The sequence below is a fragment of the Periophthalmus magnuspinnatus genome, chromosome 6, assembly GCF_009829125.3.
Source record: "Periophthalmus magnuspinnatus isolate fPerMag1 chromosome 6, fPerMag1.2.pri, whole genome shotgun sequence".
Lineage (NCBI taxonomy): Eukaryota > Metazoa > Chordata > Actinopteri > Gobiiformes > Gobiidae > Periophthalmus > Periophthalmus magnuspinnatus.
In genome coordinates this window covers 23,407,369-23,425,491 of record NC_047131.1, presented here as the reverse complement: position 1 = coordinate 23,425,491, position 18,123 = coordinate 23,407,369, and the positions used below count along the sequence as shown (strand labels likewise).

At 37.8% G+C, this 18,123-nt stretch overlaps 1 protein-coding gene across 1 annotated transcript; it reads left to right on the top strand.

The window, feature by feature from the left end:
• The first annotated feature begins 740 nt into the window (after positions 1-740).
• Positions 741-17,353, top strand: parvaa (parvin, alpha a). Its single transcript, XM_033968118.2, has 13 exons — positions 741-1,038; positions 4,901-4,990; positions 5,853-5,923; positions 6,009-6,111; positions 6,211-6,351; positions 8,594-8,709; positions 8,783-8,841; positions 11,748-11,767; positions 11,853-11,914; positions 12,177-12,245; positions 12,361-12,462; positions 15,309-15,381; positions 16,100-17,353. The coding sequence occupies exons 1-13, from the start codon at positions 903-905 to the stop codon at positions 16,174-16,176; spliced, it is 1,119 nt and encodes a 372-aa protein (XP_033824009.1). The 5' UTR covers positions 741-902; the 3' UTR covers positions 16,177-17,353.
• Positions 17,354-18,123: the final 770 nt, after the last annotated feature.

Genomic DNA, 18,123 nt, shown 5'->3' with positions numbered 1-18,123 from the left:
CCATGGAGATGTTTTTGCTTTGCCTGGAATATTACACTGTATTGTATAAATTGTCTCCATGGAGACGAGCAGGTGGCACTCCCAGGCCAAGTTGTGTGTCAAACCTGTAGAGCAGGGGTGCCCAAACTCTTTTTGCCAAGAACCATATCTTGAAAAATATTTGACCCGGAGGGCCACAGACCAGTGATACAGTGGATGATTCAGATGGGTGCATTTCACATACTTTAAATAAGGCTTGAACTATTAATATTAGGTCTGTATGATAATGCAATGTGATATTATTTAGGCCTGAGGGCCAATAAAATTTGTCTGAGGGCCACATTTGGCTCCTGGGCCACAGTTTGGACACCCCTGCTGTAGAGGGGTGCCCCCACTCACAGTAAGAATGTATTAAGGCATTTTTAGGCAACAAAAAGGCCTGCGAAGCAATAGCCTCTTCACAGACATACGTTTCTGGCAGACCCTTAACCTCAAGAGTTACATAGTACATCTTTAAATCACAGACCGTTGGTGGTTCAAACTTTGTTTGCAAGTCCCAACATCCACAAATGCAATACAAATATCAGGTGTTGTGTCTTTTTTGTACGTGCTTGCTTACACACACAGTGAATGAGATGAGTTTGACAGCAGCTGCCCGTGTTGAGCGCTCCATCCACAGCCCGGACTCCCTCCTCCCGCAGTGGGACTCCCTCCTCCCGCAGTGGGACTCCCTCCTCCCGCAGTGGGACAGCTCTCAGGAGGAGGGGCCTAACACTCGGCCAACTTCAGGAGAAAATGCTTGGAATTCCGTTTCCGCTTTAGGGAGTGGACGCTGATTTTTCTGTTTTTAGTAACTCTAGGCTAACTTTTCTCTGCACATCTGCTCAAAGTGAAGCATCTTGGATTCATATCATTTTACGACTATGGCCTCTTCGCCTCAGAAGTCCCCGTCCTCTCCAAAGTCCCCGACGCCAAAGTCTCCGTCCTCCCGAAAGAAAGATGACTCTTTTCTGGGGAAACTCGGTGGAACTTTAGCCAGGAGGAAAAAAGCTAAAGAAGGTAAATGGCTAACTAAATCAACTTAAAACTCGTATAACTGCATCTGTATAGTTTCGTTTAGGGAGAGAGGAGACACTGTTGTCAAACCCTGTAAAGAGCTGTCCATCCATCTCGTACCAAGCTAAAACTTTTTTTAAACTTCACTTATGATTTTATGATTGTAAAAAACATCTGTTAATCAAGATGTCGTAAATAGTTTATTATGTTACGAGTTGATTAGTTAAACTTCACAGACTGGTGTATTTATGAAATGCGTATCCCCAGGCTGCGTCTTCTCCATGTATGGTAATGAATCCTTTTTTACGCATGGAGAATGAGGGCTCTCCATAGACTTGCACTGACACAGGCTGTAACCAGTGCTTATAATAAGAGAATTTCTACCTATATAAAAAGGTCAAAGGTCATCCGATTTATAATACTGCATTATCTTGCTCATGGACGTTTATAAAAGACTTGACAATAGTCATGAATGAACTAATGTGCCTGTAGAGGACACTGACCCCATCTGGTCTGCTCAGTGCTCAATGCTTCATTCAATGTAATGTTCATAAAATATATCTAATACTATGGCCTTCAGCAGACTTGAACTAAAGTGTTAAACTCCTCTGCAGTGTACCTCTGTCACCAAAGGTACATTGACTACAAATTTTATAATTGAATACATTTTGAGTTTGATGTGAAAAAACATTGCTGCTTTGGGTTTTAGAGCGAAATAGCACTGTTGCCATAGATTATTTCATTTTGAATTGTTCATTGCATTGCTTTGAACATTCAAAAGTCCACAAAATGTTATGCTCTTAACAGCAATAGACAGGAAAACCCTCCCTACCTTTAATTTCACTTGGGCGAACTAATACAAGAACCCTATGCATTTCATAACATATTTGTAGAGGTCCAGAAACTGAAGGGTTAGCTATTTTGTCAATAAAGTGATATGTTGTTGCTTATAGTGAGCATTCTGTCAACCTGTACAATTGCAGACTTTGAGATTTGATAATTGCACATATATCGTGCAGCTTTAGTGTTTTGTGCCAATACTGTGAAAATAATCAATTCTACCAGACTCTACCGCACCTACAGCCCACATTTGCTCAATTAGGATGCTGTAATGTAATGCTTGTTAACATGTGTTTATAGTCAGCAGCTTTTCAGTGCATTTTTCCATAGTGGATATCAGCTACCTAAGATATTAAAATACCCTGTAAATGGAGGACTCACCAGCACCTGTTCCTTTGTGGAGGTGGGTTTATAGCTGCCCATGGCCTCATTGTGGGCTTCAGTGGGCCTGACATTCTCGGTTAAAGGCCAGGTTTTATGATGAGATGGGAAAGGTCTTGTTCAATTGGATGATTACTTGGTGTCATTCAGGATGTTGTTGACCAGCTGAGCCCCATTTGAGTCTGCTTTTGTCCCTCACTCCTACACTGGCTCGTGTTCACTACGGGCCTGACACACACACACATATGCAGCTTTATGATTTGATGGAAAAGGGTGGGCTGGTCCCACTCTTGTGCGAGCATTGATTAAATTAAAGTCTGCGATATTTATGGCACTGCACTCTGCCGCTAGACTCATGACTTAAGACACAAGAAAGCGAATTGGTAAAAGAAGGACTACCAAAGAAGGTCACAGATAAGTTTACTTTCGGTATTGCATTTGGAAATTGTCCCAAGAAACGACACTGTTGCTGGCTAGGATAGACACTAGCCTGGTCCTTGGAAAATGAGCTACAAGCTGCAGCGGTGTTAGCCAGGAGACAATGCCTAAGACTGGGCAGCGGAGGCGACTAAACATGGGATGTGGAGCTTTCTGTCCTCTAGGTAGGATGCTGTCTTGTCAATGTCCTGCTATGTGACTGACTGTTTTATTGTTGGCTTTATTTAAACAAGCAGATCCATTTGAGTGTGTCTATGAGGCAGAAGGGGGAGGAGAAATATGCACACGCCAATCACATTCAGTGTCCATTGAGGTGAATGTGAGTGTACATAGAATATGATTCAAAATGCTTTAGTCTTAGTGTGGTAGTCTGTTGAACCATATACTTTGGTCATTTCTTGCGTTATTCACTCCTTTGTTATAAATACAACATTGCAGCTTACCCCCCTCTTCCTGGATGCACAGTCTTTGTCATCTTTAAATAGCTCAAGTGATGCTTAGAGTTAAAGCCTGTGCTAATTGGGCTGGTGTTAATGTATAGCTGCTATAACCCTTCACCAATCTGTAAATTGCTAACCACTGACAGTAGCTATTATAGGCTTCCACATCTGTGCTCTTATCCAACTGTCCGTCCCCTGGAATTCAGCTTGGCTCACTACTTACAGGACATAAAGACCTGTACTAATGGTTGGACCAAAGATGAAACTGGCCTTTTTATGAAAGGCAAGGGTTTTCAATATGGCTGTACATGTACTCAGTATGTCATCAGTCTCAGTGCTATTATTAGTATTTTATGCATTTTCACTATTAACAGTCCAATACAACAAAAACAGCAATATAACCGAGTTCAGATACATGCTAATAAATAGGGCTGGGTGATATAACAAAAAATGAATCACATTTTTTTCTCTTATATTTATCAATCTCAATACGATTTTATTTTTTCTTTTCAAAAACAAAATAAAGTGCCGCAAAATTAGCCCAGTATATTTCTCCAAAGTCCAAACTTTACTGTAAACACACCTCTCAGTTTAAAAGACCTATGCATATCTTTGACGTTTAGACATGACTGGATCTTGCTCTCGATTCTGAAAGCAAGATTAACTGTCCAGCCTTAATAATAATGCCCACATAGATATGAGGCTGTACTCTTCAGCTTCTTGAGGAATGGGGGGCACAAAGGCAGCCGATCATGTAAGGGTTGATTAGGAGGATGTTGTTCTGGTGCAAACAGAGACATGCACAGGATGTTCAGTCTCTGCTCTTAAGACACACACATACACACTCATGCTTAGATCAAGCCTTCGGAGGTATCTAATCTGACATACTGCGCAGAACGGCATGCTGGGAGTCTGTAAAGCCCGCTGTGAGGCAGGAAACAGCAGCACACTGTTTGTGTCTGACGTCAAGTGGTGCTCCACAGTGATGCTGCTAATGGTTGTTTGTGGAATCAAGGGGACATTTAAGGAGGCATCCAAGCCACGCTGGAGGTCTTCACTGAGGTGTTGTCTGTGTCTGCACCCCCTGCCCCGTGTGCACCTTTTAACCAATTAAAATATGAGCCGCACTGTGCTACCTGCGGTAAATAACTTTGTTTGTCAACTTTTAATTGTGTTGTGAGCTCCTGAAGTGCCCCGACACATGCAGATCTGGTGTTGACTTGTTGATCCAAGTTCATTATCTCATTTGCATTGCCACACAGGTTTTTGCAGCTTTAAATAAATAAAGTTTTGACAGTGACCAATTTGTTGTGAAAATTAATCAAAATTTATTATGGAAAAACTATTCTATTCTCCTCTCAAGTGAGACCAGCTTTTCAAAGTTAATCTGTGTGTCACTCAGTTTCTCAAAAAATTATTAAAAGATGTAATTACCTAAATGTGTAAACAGTGTACCAGAACTAATGAGCAATAAGAAACTGCATATTGCTTTAAGATAATATCAATGTCTTATAATTTCTATTGTGGCCAATGACCGATATTTTCTAATATTAGTATTTCTGAAAGCCATCATAAGGCTCACAAATTGAAGTAGGGTTGTAGTTAAGTCACAAATTAACATTTCTCTTAATATCAATCCTACCAAAATATTTTTTTGTCAGCTGTAATTTTTATGTGTGGTAAGCCTCTTCTTTAGCATCATCACTCAAAAAGGAGAACATTTGTACTGTTCAATAATGTCTTTTGTGTATGGTTGTGTTTTACAGTTTCAGATCTCCAGGAGGAAGGGATAAATGCCATCAACCTTCCTCTAAGCCCCTCCCACTACGAGCTGGACCCTGAGGATACTATGCTTGGTAAACACTCTGACAAATGCCTGTTATTCTCAATGCTCTGAAAATACATATTGGAAATTTAAATGTTTGTGAAAGTGAAAATGTTTATGAAATTATCTCAATCAGGGCTTGCAAGTTAAATAATGTTTCCACTTTTATTTATTTTTTTGTCCCTATTATAGTTTTTATTTACTTGAAGAGCCAGTTAGTCGCTCATTCATCATAAATATAGTTTGATTACTATATATTGTGTTAGTCTCACAAAAGCATAATTTGAGTGCAGCTTTTGAGGATAATTGCGTATGAAAATGATGCAAAGGAACAAAGTAATTTAGTGCTTTAGTACAGTGTCCTCCAGTTATGGGCAGAAATGGCACTTTGGCTGCCTGGCGTTTGCAGTGATGGTACATGAGCTGGCTTTATTATCAGACAAGTACATTTTAGCCCAAAGTCAACATTGCTGCTTGAGCTGCCAAATCCTTTTGTGGAGAGCTCATAGGCTTTTCCTGCCTGTGATCCGTGTGCCACCATGCAGATACACTGTTCAAGCATTATAGGCTCACTTCATGTAGCACTGTCAGTTTGGATATTTGGAGAAATGCATATGTTTGAAATAAATGTGTTTGCAATAGGTCACTAAATTAACAGCTGGCTGCTTCATGGAATATTATTGTGATTACGATTGGCTCACATTATGCACTCACATTAATTTTTAAGTGTGTGTTTTTTTCAATAATTTATTAATATTCTATAAAAATGTATATATTTAAAAGTAGTGGAGTAAACTGTTATTAGCTTAGAAATATTTCAGTGTTGGTTTTTTTTGTTTGTTTGTTTTTTTTAATTTACCCGTATTATATACTCCATATGTACTCGTGTTCAGAGGAGAATGAGGTACGGACTATGGTAGACCCCAATTCTAAGAATGATCGCAAACTGCAAGAGCTCATGAAGGCAAGTGAATACAACATCAAGAACAAACAACTGACAAATATGCCTTTGTACCAAAACACTTTTTGTCCCAATCCTTCCCATCCAGGTGCTGATTGATTGGATCAATGACGTTCTAGTTGGAGAGAGGATCATTGTGAAAGACCTGGCTGAAGATCTTTATGATGGACAGGTGCTGCAGAAGCTTTTTGGTGAGAAATTGACAATTAGCAGTTAATACCATTTGGACTCCATTTGGACTGGTTTACTTGTGGTGATTTATCTTACGATATACTATATGTCTTTGATAGAAAAACTGGAGGGTGAAAAGCTGAACGTGGCAGAGGTGACGCAGTCAGAGATCGCACAGAAGCAAAAGCTGCAGACTGTGTTGGAACGAATCAACGACTCCCTCAAACTGTCCACAAGAAGCATCCGCTGGAATGTCGACTGTGAGAACCATTTCCAAGTATTTATTTGACTTACACAGAAGAATAACTGCTGTAGAAAGTAGAAATGCAACATGTGATGTGTTGCCTAGGGTTGAAAATTAAAATTATTAGAGTGTTTAATGGTTAGTGATATATAAACAATTAAACAGCAAAATTATCATCTCAAACTGTGGTATGTAGACTCCTTCTCATAATGTGCAAGGTCCTCTGCATTTCAAGTGTTGTCTTCATTTAGAGTGTTTAATCCACATTTTCATCCTCCTTTGGATTCTTGGTTAGAACTACTTTGGCAATGTATAGTGCTATTTTAAACCTACTTTAGTCCTTCTTTGATCACACTCCAAAGTATGAAATAACTTTTACTTACTTGAAAAAACATTTTATTAGGTGGTACTTGGCCTGAAAAGTGGTAGAGCCTCTTCTTTAGGCCAAAGGACAGAGGCGTTGAGTTCCATTACTGCTCAAGTTGCACTTATAGATGTATAGATTCAGCTCATCTGCTGACAAAAACTACCTGAAAACACATCACGGTGGCAGAGCCTTTTCTGTGGCAGCACCCACACTATGGCACAGCCTCCCTCTGCCTGTCAGATGCTCTCAGTCTTTAAGGCAGTTTAAGACTAGACTGAAAACCCACTTTTTCTCCCTGGCCTTTAATACTAGCTAGTCTGAATATCTTTGTGTTTTATTATTCTTTTCTTATCTGTCACGTTATCTGTATATTTGTTTTTGTTGACTTTTATGTAAAGCATTTTGGTCAGCTGAAGTTGTTTTATAGATTTGTTTATTTAAAGCAGCACCTTCTGGTTCATCATTGACAAGATGATGTTGCAAATAGCTTTGAAGTGGTTGTAATAATGATATAATAATTATGCTAAACCTACTTTTCAGTGGAGACTGGTAAAAGGTTTATACTTGCTTGAGGCTCTTTACTGTGACTTTCACCTCTCCCGCTGCTCGGCATGTGCCAGTGCTTTTTCAGATGTCCACTTAACGGATTTCTGCTTGATCGTACTTTTGTCTTGCAATAGATGGCCATGATTCTTATTGAGCTGTGAGCTTTCAGATTGTCAACAGGCAAGGGGTAATGTAGCTGTGCCGCGTGTCAATACACATCTCCATCTCTCTCGCTTTGATGATGCAATCCTAATTTCTACCAAGCTTCAACGCATGTTACTGGGCTAACATATATGTGCAAATACTTGTCTGGTGCCATATCAAATGTTGTCACACTTGGATGATAATGATATGAATTCTATAATGCATCTTTGGTATATGTTCGCCTTGAGAGCTCTCTTTTCTCGGGGCTTGTCTTCAGAAATGCTAAAGAGCGTTGTGAATAACATCGAATGTAATTGATTTTTTTGCTTTGCTTTTTATTTGAAGAGTTTGCTTTTAATCAATTCTCCTTTGTCTCGCTTCGCTTTCATCCCCCCATTCAACGGGCCTCAGAAAAACACTTGTCCTGATGTAACTTATTTGGATCCTCTTATGCGGTGAGGAGCTAATAGGTTTTATGAAGGCTTTTAGCTAGCTCTTGGTGATTCGCCATTGCCACGGGAGACAATCAAAGGCCCGCTGTAGACACTTAATTGATCCTGATTGTATTGTTTATCCAAAGGTAAATCCTATCTGTTCGCTTGCGTGGTTCAGATGAGTGAAGACTCGCTCTGAGCCATTTTTACATTTCCTAACACTCTTAAATGTCACACTGCAATAATGTTCTTAAGATCTCAGGCGTAAACAGCATTGTAGAGGAGGAGGGGTGGTCACATTGTAGAAAATCAAAGGAATACTCTATTTTGATTGTTTCTTTTGTAAAAAAAAACTGTTAATCAGAAAAGTCATCACAATTAAAATTAACAAACATAACAAAAAAAACAAAAACAAAAAAACAACATCCAAACTGATGAATCACAATTTTTGATTCATTTTTTCTTTTGTCTTTTTAAAAACAAATAAAAATGACAAATGTCATTGCCATGTAGCGCAAAATTCTAAAATATCTCTAATTCTGAACTCTGCCCCTTAACCACATGTTTTTCCTGGAAGTGGACTGGCTTTAAACCTGTTGATTAAAATGACCCAAGCATATCTTTGACGCTTGGAAATTACTCAATCTTGATCTCGATTTAAAATTGTATTAATTGCCCGGCCCTAATTAAAATACATAAAGTGTATATCATTGAATCAGTTTCACTTTTTGAATTGAAATGTCTTTGTCTTTCTTGACTTTTGGTAGCGGTCCATGCGAAAAGCATTGTGGCCATTTTGCACCTGCTGGTGGCGCTGTCCCAACACTTCCGAGCGCCCATCAGATTACCCGACCATGTGTCTATTCAAGTGGTGGTCGTACAGGTGAGATACTCTGCAGGTGACACGTAGCTCATTTGTGCATTAAACCTGGATATAAATGTTGTGTTTGTTTCAGAAACGAGAGGGCATGCTTCAGTCTAGACAGATCCAGGAGGAGATCACTGGGAACACAGAGTAAGTTACTTACATTTTAAAGTTTAGATAAATAACCACAGCATTAACAGGCAATTTTTAGCACTTTTCTGATGGATTGCAAGAAGTATTGTTTAAATATCATAATACAAAAAAATGTAGATATTATGTTTCATCAGTATTGTCCACCCTTACACAAGTTTGATCAAGGAAACTGACACTGTTGTCTTCAGTAAATTAATCTATAAATGCCGGGCCCAAGTCTGGAGATTGGAAAGGTGTTTGTCTGTTGCAAAAAACTGGGAAAATGGACAGAATTACTTGCCACACTAATAATGACATAACATCTAGCCTTGATTTGGAATGCCTGACCCAAAACACTCGTATCAATTATAGGCATCCCATCACTTTGTATCGGTTTGGGAATACACCAGAGGTCTTGCCCCTAAACCAGTCTCACCTGAGCCCCACTCGAAAGCAGTAGAAATCATGTCACTACCTATTTCTGTTGCTTAATCCGGCATCATGTGATAAACATCTCTCATAAGGTTGTCTTCACAAGCCCTTTGAATACCTATCCTTGGACACGAGTCACCCATATTCAGACATGGACTAATTGGCTAGATTTTTCTTTGAGTCTGACCAAATTGAAGCTTTAGAGATGTTTCTTTTGATATTTCATACAAATAGCACAGATCACCAGGGCTACTGAAGATGCAGTATCTGTGCTGCAGTAAAATATTTAAATTATAATCAAGTGTATTCAAGAATGTATTGTCCGGTGTCGTCCATTGGAGACAAGCGGATAAAAGAGCTCCACTCAAGTTTGCCGAGAAGTGGACCATGCGAAACAAAGGCAGCTCTGGGCTTTGATGACTGAATACGTGACCCGATGATGCCTTTAATATTTATCACACTGCACTTATTGCTTGGGTAATAGAGAAAACTATTCATATTATTCACATAGTCTGCTTTTTACTGGGAAACTCAAGGAAAGTGCTGTAAAAGAGTTGATGTTGCCCGGGTGGCATTCAGTGCAGGGCCTTGGGTATAGAAACAGCCTTCAGCATGGAACTGGACTATTAGCACACAAAAATGCTCTTACTGAGTCTATAGTGCTGAGAATCATGAGTGGAGCAAGGGAAATTTAATTAGCTATTTTTCATTTGAGTTAGTTTTGGATTAAATATTAATGTCATTGCATTAGTTAAGTCTTTTATTGATACATTGAGGAAAAAAAGAAAATTATTTTCATGTTGTTCTGTAGTTGTTCTATAAGTGGATATAACAACATAAAGGATATTAAATATGCAGTGATGCGTGGAATCACATTCCAATGCAAATATAAATTAAGATGTTTCACTGTGGTGACCAGCAAATTGACTAGATTCACCAATACAAAAACTGCAGTGATGGTCTGTTTAGAAAAAAAATAAAAATACTTTACAAATTATTACAATAAAACCTATTCAACATAAAGCATTTTCATTTTACATTTAGGGTTTTCATTGTACCCCCTTTTCACCCTATATGGAGATTTTATTTAGTGAAGCTTTTTTAATACTGACTAAATTGTAACTAATAATTAGAAAATTAGGTCTAGAGCACATGCTTTGCCAAGGCAACCCAATCACAACAGAGCAGTCAATTTGACTAATCAGACCAGTGACCTTAGAGGAAGGCCTAATGTTCAGTGTTCTTGATGATTACAATTATGTTTGGATTCAACTATAAACACTGAAAAATCATTTTAAATAAAAATGTATACTAATGCTATAAGTGAAATGGTTTAGAAAAAAACAAAAGGTGGGTCCAAAATTATTATTAGAGGTAGGATTGGGTTTAATAATTTGATTAGTTCTGCATTAAAATATTCAAGTATGAATTTTGTTTAAATTGTTTAGAACTACTTGATAATGCAATGACCTAAACACAATTATTCCATTTAAATTCAGGATATAATTTTGCTTTATCTATTGTCAAAACCAGTAATTTATGCAATTTATGAATAGACAACCATTGTATTGAATCATGTGATGGCACACATACACACACATCCTGAGAGGCAGCAGCAGTGAGAGATAACCAGAGGCCAACAGCACACACATCTTTTACCATGGATACACTGTTGACACACACGCGCGCTTCAGTCACAGTGGAAATCCGGTTATTACCAGAGCACTAGGACCACTGCCCAGACCTGCCTGCATTTGCCATCCCAGATTACACCATGACCGCGTGTTAGTGTGCATGTTACTGTTCATGTTAGTGAGGGGCAGAGCCTGTCCCCCTGCCATTTGTCGCCACCCGGCCCGCTGCGATATCTGCTCCTCAGGGGAGGCCTCCTCTACCCCTCCACCAGCACCTGAGTCTTTCCAAGAAGCACTGCTGTCCAGAGTGTGAACATTGTCATGTAATAATAATAGACCCTTTCCATAGAATAGCAGAACAGCACCATTGAAACGGCCTCATTGTGTCAGTCCCCAGCAGTGTTTTTGAGAATGTCGTTTCCACACCTTTCCCATGTGCCTTTTATTGTTAATCAAATTATGACATCCTCTCGATGACTATTGTGAATGAACATGCAGCATAATCCTGATACATTCCTTTGTGATTGATTGTGGTTTTAATCCATGAAAGGGTCATTCGGAATGTTGTGTAAAATGAAACCATATGTAGTCAATTTTATAAAATCACAATATGTTGGCTGGTGGAGATAAAATTATGCTGGCACTTTTTGCTTTTGAGACACAACATGTCATGAAAGGCCATTAAACTGAACAAGCTATTAGCAAAATATTGCAGTTCTTTCTAACCTAACAAAACTAACATTTTATGAGATTTGCGCACGATTGGATTGTACTTACATTTTGATTGTTGTGTTAAATTTAGCTGCAAAATTTTCAACAGTTAAGTATAATATTTGGTCTTTTTTCCCTCTTTTGCAGGGCTTTCTCTGGCAGGCACGGTAAGTGCTTTCACCATGAGTTGCTTTGTTGTTTTGTGAAGTTTTTTTTGTGTGAATAATGGACATGCAATACATTTCTCCACAGAGCGTGATGCCTTTGACACTCTTTTTGACCATGCGCCCGACAAGCTCAACGTTGTCAAAAAGGTACAAAAACGGTCACTCACAACATCACCTACTGAACTTGACTCTTGTAAAGGTTGGAAATTTATAGAGTTTTCCAACATGCACATTTAAAAGGGAACTTAAAGGTAAACATCCTAAAAGCAGCACAAACATGACAAGGATTTGACAACGACAGATTCTTCTAATTCAGTTATTGTGTTAGAACATAATTCAAATTTATTCCTACAAAAATAAATGAATAAATGTGATTATACTGATGAGAACCTCTTTTATATTGTTTTAGACGCTAATCACATTTGTCAACAAACATCTGAACAAGCTCAACCTCGAGGTGTCGGAGTTGGATACACAGGTACCATTGTCAACTACACAAAAAATACACTTGAAAGATCTAATCAAAAATATTTTATTAATTACAAACTTTTGAATGTAATGTATATTTCCAGAGATAATTGTTGTTTTTGTAGTTTGCAGATGGTGTTTACCTGGTACTCTTGATGGGACTGCTGGAGGGATACTTTGTGCCGCTATACAACTTCTTTCTGACACCTGAGAATTTTGACCAAAAGGTAAAATGTAGCAATGTTTTAAAGATCACTTAAAGTTAAAAATATAACCAAAAGCAGTATAGTGCACATAATTACTTTTGATTTTATAAGCATGTGATCAGCTTTATGCATCAAACTTTCTGAATAAAGTTAAGTTAAAGTAAAGTTAATGTGACATGAACAAAATAAATATAAAAAGCTGTTTATATTTAGATCTACTATTTTGATGCATGTATTGAATTGACATAGCTTACTTTTGGCTTGTAATATTGTCATGATAATAATCTTGAATAATTTTGACATCCTTACTTCTGAGCATCTATCTTCTCTATTCCAGACCTTATTGAGTCCTGTTGCTCTATATCATTCTGAACAGGCACTAAACTCAGACACCACAGTAACCTTTTGTTTGGGTCTTGGCCACTCTTCTTTTGCCAATCTGCTAAACAGAATGGACAGTGTGGCCACAGTGTCCCCGCTGTTGCCCTGAGGAGCAGAGGCAGCCCCTGGGCATCTGTAATCTGTGCACACAACTCTCTAAAGAGGCTCAGGGCTGCACTCCATTACAGCATGTGAGAGGTCCACATATGACACTCTGGTCACATCTCAGCTAAAGTAAAAGCATTAGTAGTTTTCCCATTAGTAGTTTCCTTGCTGGGCTTTACTGGTTACTATAGGAGTGAAAGGATCTCATATGAAATCTATGCTGTCAGGTCCCCATGGCATTACATTATTGTGGTAAGGGTAGCCAGGTTTAAGCTTAATTACAACACACAGCTGGACCTAAACTTTTTGCAGACATGTTCTGCTAAATGGGCAATAATGAGATTTTAACCATTTCTTCATAAGTCTACAAACTGTTCAGACACAGGGGTTTATACAAATGTTTCCAAAATGTTTCATTTACATTTTTCAAACCACAAACAAACAAAAAAAACTCTAAATGAAAATCTGCTGCTTGCTAAAGTGGAATACCACTAGGAAGAGTGAAACCAGCAGAGAATCAGTTCTGCAGTTTTATTCTGTATAATCTGTTTGGTTTAGATAAATCTTGTGGCTTACGAGCAAAATGTTAAATTATTTTTACACAAAATACCAGAAAAAGGGCGTTATAGGCTTGTAGGATATAAGAAGTGATAAATTAATGAGATTATAAAGTCTGATATTATCTTTATCTGTGACACTGCATTGTGTGAGACAGCACTCCTCGTGATTCACAATGGCTTGTTTACTGACTTTTCCGCTTTTGTGAAATCTAAAATGATTGTTACTTTAGCAAAGCAATAGATAATTTACTAAGCAATGTATCATGCTACCATTGACTTTAATAGTGGATTAATTTACTCCTTACACAATGGTAGTGGCCTAGGTGCCTGATGTTTCATGGCACTGAACAAAGCAAGGTTGTATTTGTTGAAAGAGACAGATTGCCCCTTTTCCTTTTTGTGCTGTATATGCAGTCTGTAAGGTCATACTTGTCACAATACGGCCCTATATGAGGTAACTCTAAGTTCTTCTCAGCAGGGACATGCACTGAGACCCTACATGGTACAAAACATCTTTCAAAATGTTTTATTTTGCTCTCTCTACTTTTATCACTTCCAATCAGAGTGGTTACACACATCAGGAGTTCTCCTATTTTAGTGCAATATCTATATAATTCTACCTTTAAGTGATTGTCTGAAAGGGTTTTGCCGCTGCTCTGTTTTCAATAAACACTGGTCTCGCGTTTCATTCAAGTACAGTTTCCGTGGAAGAGCTGTCGTCTGTAGAAAGATTAAGCTCTGTGGAAGCACTATTCTAGACAATAATATCACATTCTTATTGTTCCATGTTGTGATATAAAAATATATCTATTGAAGTTTGATCCGAAGTGTTTGAACTGTTGATAAAATAGTTGTTTAATATGTTTTGAAATATATTGTTGTTGCTTTTACACCTTCACTGAGTTTGTTTCGTGATTTCATGATTGGGTTATTTGATATGTTTATGTTATAGTAGTAAAGTAGCAGTGAATATTTATTTTTATTTATTTATTTTTTTTAAACCTTTATTTAACCAGGTAAAGGAACTAATCTAATTTGAGAAGTAACTCTCATTTACAAACATGACCTGGACAAAATGATTGTTACTTTGACATATTGACTTATGTTTAAATACATTTTAAGAAAAAATTGGTATCCAATCATTTCAAATGATTAGTACTTAGCTTATTAATAAAAGCTGAGCATTAATAATTCATACATTGTTAATGCTCAGGTCTTTCAATATACATTTTTTAGTTTATAATGAAAGGCCTTTTTATTTGTTTTTAATGATAAAGAATAAAATAGAATTGAAAATTGTGATTGATCAATATAAAAAAAACATTATATATTATTTTTTGCCATATGATTCTTACCTATTATTCTAATCCATTTTGTCAAGATTATTACGTTTTCCAACAGTGTGAACATGTTGCTATGCTTGTCAACATTTTGCTCTATATTGTCCCACTCTACATGTAGTCCCTACATGTGGTCTGTGTGTCTGTAATGCAAAACAAATATGGAAACAGTGGTAAAGAGTGTGACAGAACATTGTACTACATTAGCCATAGTAACGGAACACATTTGATCTCCTTTTAGTTTCTTTTTGGTTGGTGACAATGTGAGTCTGTCTCATGATAAATGGACACACAGATATTTGAACAGCTGCTAAAGGCTGGAGTCTGTATTTACTGTCACTGCAGCAAATCCACCTGAGTGCATTTGGGCTTTGGTTTCCGCGTGCTCTTATCACTTATCTCATAAACAGGGTGTGTGTTGTATAGACCTGTATTGAGTGAGTACACAGGGAGCAGCTGACATCCTCTGCTCTGTCTGCAGGTCCACAATGTGTCCTTCTCCTTTGAGCTGATGCAGGACGGGGGACTGGAGAGGCCCAAGCCACGGCCGGAGGGTAAGACACACACAGGGTCAACAGGGAGTGCTCGCTCACTTTACACCAGCACATTAAAATACAGGTGCAGGGTTAGTTATTACAATTTTAATCTGTGCACAGTGTGATATTGGCAAATTAAAAATCACCAAAATCATGAATGATCTTTGTTAAAATTTCATCTTGATTCAAGTACATTTTGAGTATAGAAGCAATTGTCAATGGAACGTAACATAAAATCTTGTTGCAGGAAGTTTAATTTCACTCAAAATGTGTGAAAAAATCTTACCATACACAAAAAAATTATTTCATTCACAAAATTTCATATAGATGTGTATTCGGAGTAAATTGTATAAAATGTGGTGTGTGTGGGTGTGTGTGTGTGTGTGAGACTGATGGTGGTGGGTGGAGGGGTTAACTGTGCAGATTGGCAGCCTTGCTTCCATCAGTCTGCCCCAGGGCAGCTGTGGCTACAGTAGTAGCTTACCACCACCAAGTATATAGTGAAATATTTTCTTAATTGTAGTTGACCATTTGCATCATTGTAAATACTGAGACTAGAACCAGATTCAAATCTTACATAAAGTTCACTCAGTTCAATAAAGTTTTCTTGAACATTTGCACAATTTGTAGAAACAGTTTTACAGTTCTAATTGATTCCATTAAGCTTTTTCAGTTGTTCAGTGCATAGCCTATGAAGATATATAATATAATTCTCTCATTATCCTGTTATTTACAGACATTGTGAACTGTGATCTTAAGTCCACGCTGCGTGTCCTCTACAACCTGTTCACCCGCTACAGAAATGTGGACTGAGCAGTGGACACCAGAGGGAATGCATACAGCTGAAAATGCCATTTTCATGTTTGTCTCTGTTTGTCATCTTATTCAGTTTCCTTTAAGGACTTTTGCTTGTGCCACAGCTTAGTTATGTGGCTTTGGAAGTGTCGAGATCCCTTTAACATTTAAGCCAGTGCTTCTGGATGTTATTTTATATAAATATGAGATGTCTTACCTCCGTTCAGAGTTATAAAGGGGATTTTTTTTATATAACTACAACACTTTTTTTAACCAAAAGAGGACACACTATTTGTATTTATTGTACATTTATGCTATATTGCTCTTCATTGTTGATCAAAATTCATGCACTACACTTTACTTTGTCTTCCTTGAACATTCAAAATTTGACCAAATTGTCTGTGTCTATGTATCATATTCCAACTTTCAGTAAAACTCCAAAAGGCAAACACGTCTCCCTGAGACTGATAATCAGACATTATTACCATTGACAGTTGAAATAACACATTGTATCTAAATTCAGTTTAAGTGTTTTGGGTGGGCTGAAAAATGCTAGACAGATTGAAGGGAGAGAGAGAACCCATGATGTTTATGAGTACTGAAAATTATCCATGTGTCTGACTCAACAACACAAGCCACTATAGGGGGAAGTATTAATTAATGGTGTTTAAGCATTCCGATTATGTTTGTTTAACAACTGCAGGACTGTTCAGGTGGACAGAATGTTGATTGGTGTGCCACATCATCACGTATCACATTCCACAAGATCCATCTCGTCAGCAATTCTTCTGACCTAAAATATTGGCTGTTTTTCATCTGAAACGTAAAAGTCACAAATACACTCAGCCATCAACTGCCAGCACATTCCCTCTTATTCTTTTACATCAGTTTGTTTTAATGTAGCGCTTTCAATAAATCTATTATTCTCTCATCTTGGACCATTGTTATTTTTACCTTTAAAAATATATTTTTTCAAACAAAACTCAAATAGGGTTCAGATTGGTTCCAATTCATCCATGACAAGAAGACAAGACGAGCGTTTACTTTTTAATAAACTCTGAGCGATGATTAGAAAAGTGCTGTGAAGGCTTTCTGAATTGTTCTGACCCCACAGTGACTGCAGACATCTTTTCACATTCCACAGAGCCGCGTGTAATTAAACTGTGGTATTGCTACTCTTTGTTAATACAGACGCACATTGTAAAAGAAAATCTTTTCAGAGTTTTTTGATTCATTTAGTTAGTAGCTGTATATTGTGTTTACGATGCTAGCAAACTGTATAAACTTAAATTACGCTTTTGAGGCCATGTGTATTTCAAGGTTTGTCAGCTTTTAAAAGGTGTACTGCACATATACTGAATTTTATTAGTAGCAAACAAAAAATATTTTAGAATTTTTCTTTATTCAGTAGAAGGTCTGGCTAGTTTGAGTAAGGTTATTTGTCTTTATCAAAGTCCTTCCATTACTCAAATAAAATATGATATCTGATACAATTGTATTATTACTGGTATGACTGGAGTTTGTGGTCAGCTCTGTGTGTTTGGTGAATGGCCTGTACAACATCTGTAACCAGATCCACGACTAGCCTCTGCGATGCTCTCAACACATCCTCAGGGATAGGCTACAATCTCATCACCATTTCCTCTGCTCCCCTTCACCAGGGAACAATCCAGTGTACTCCATATTACCTTGTTACATCACACTTATTACATTACTGGTGCATTGTCGCTCGGGACGGACGGGGGTCACGTGAGGGCACAGGGCTGCATTCCTTTGATTGAAGGCACTGCAGTAATGGAGGAACTGCCCCAACATGCTTATGTGTAGTATTACACCTCAATACTGCAGAGATGTATGTATTGTTTACGTATATGATCAAGTGTAATCTTTGATACATTTGAGAACAATCTATAGTAATTTTGTTTTATTGCAAAAAATACCTTGAAAAACATGCATTCTTACTGT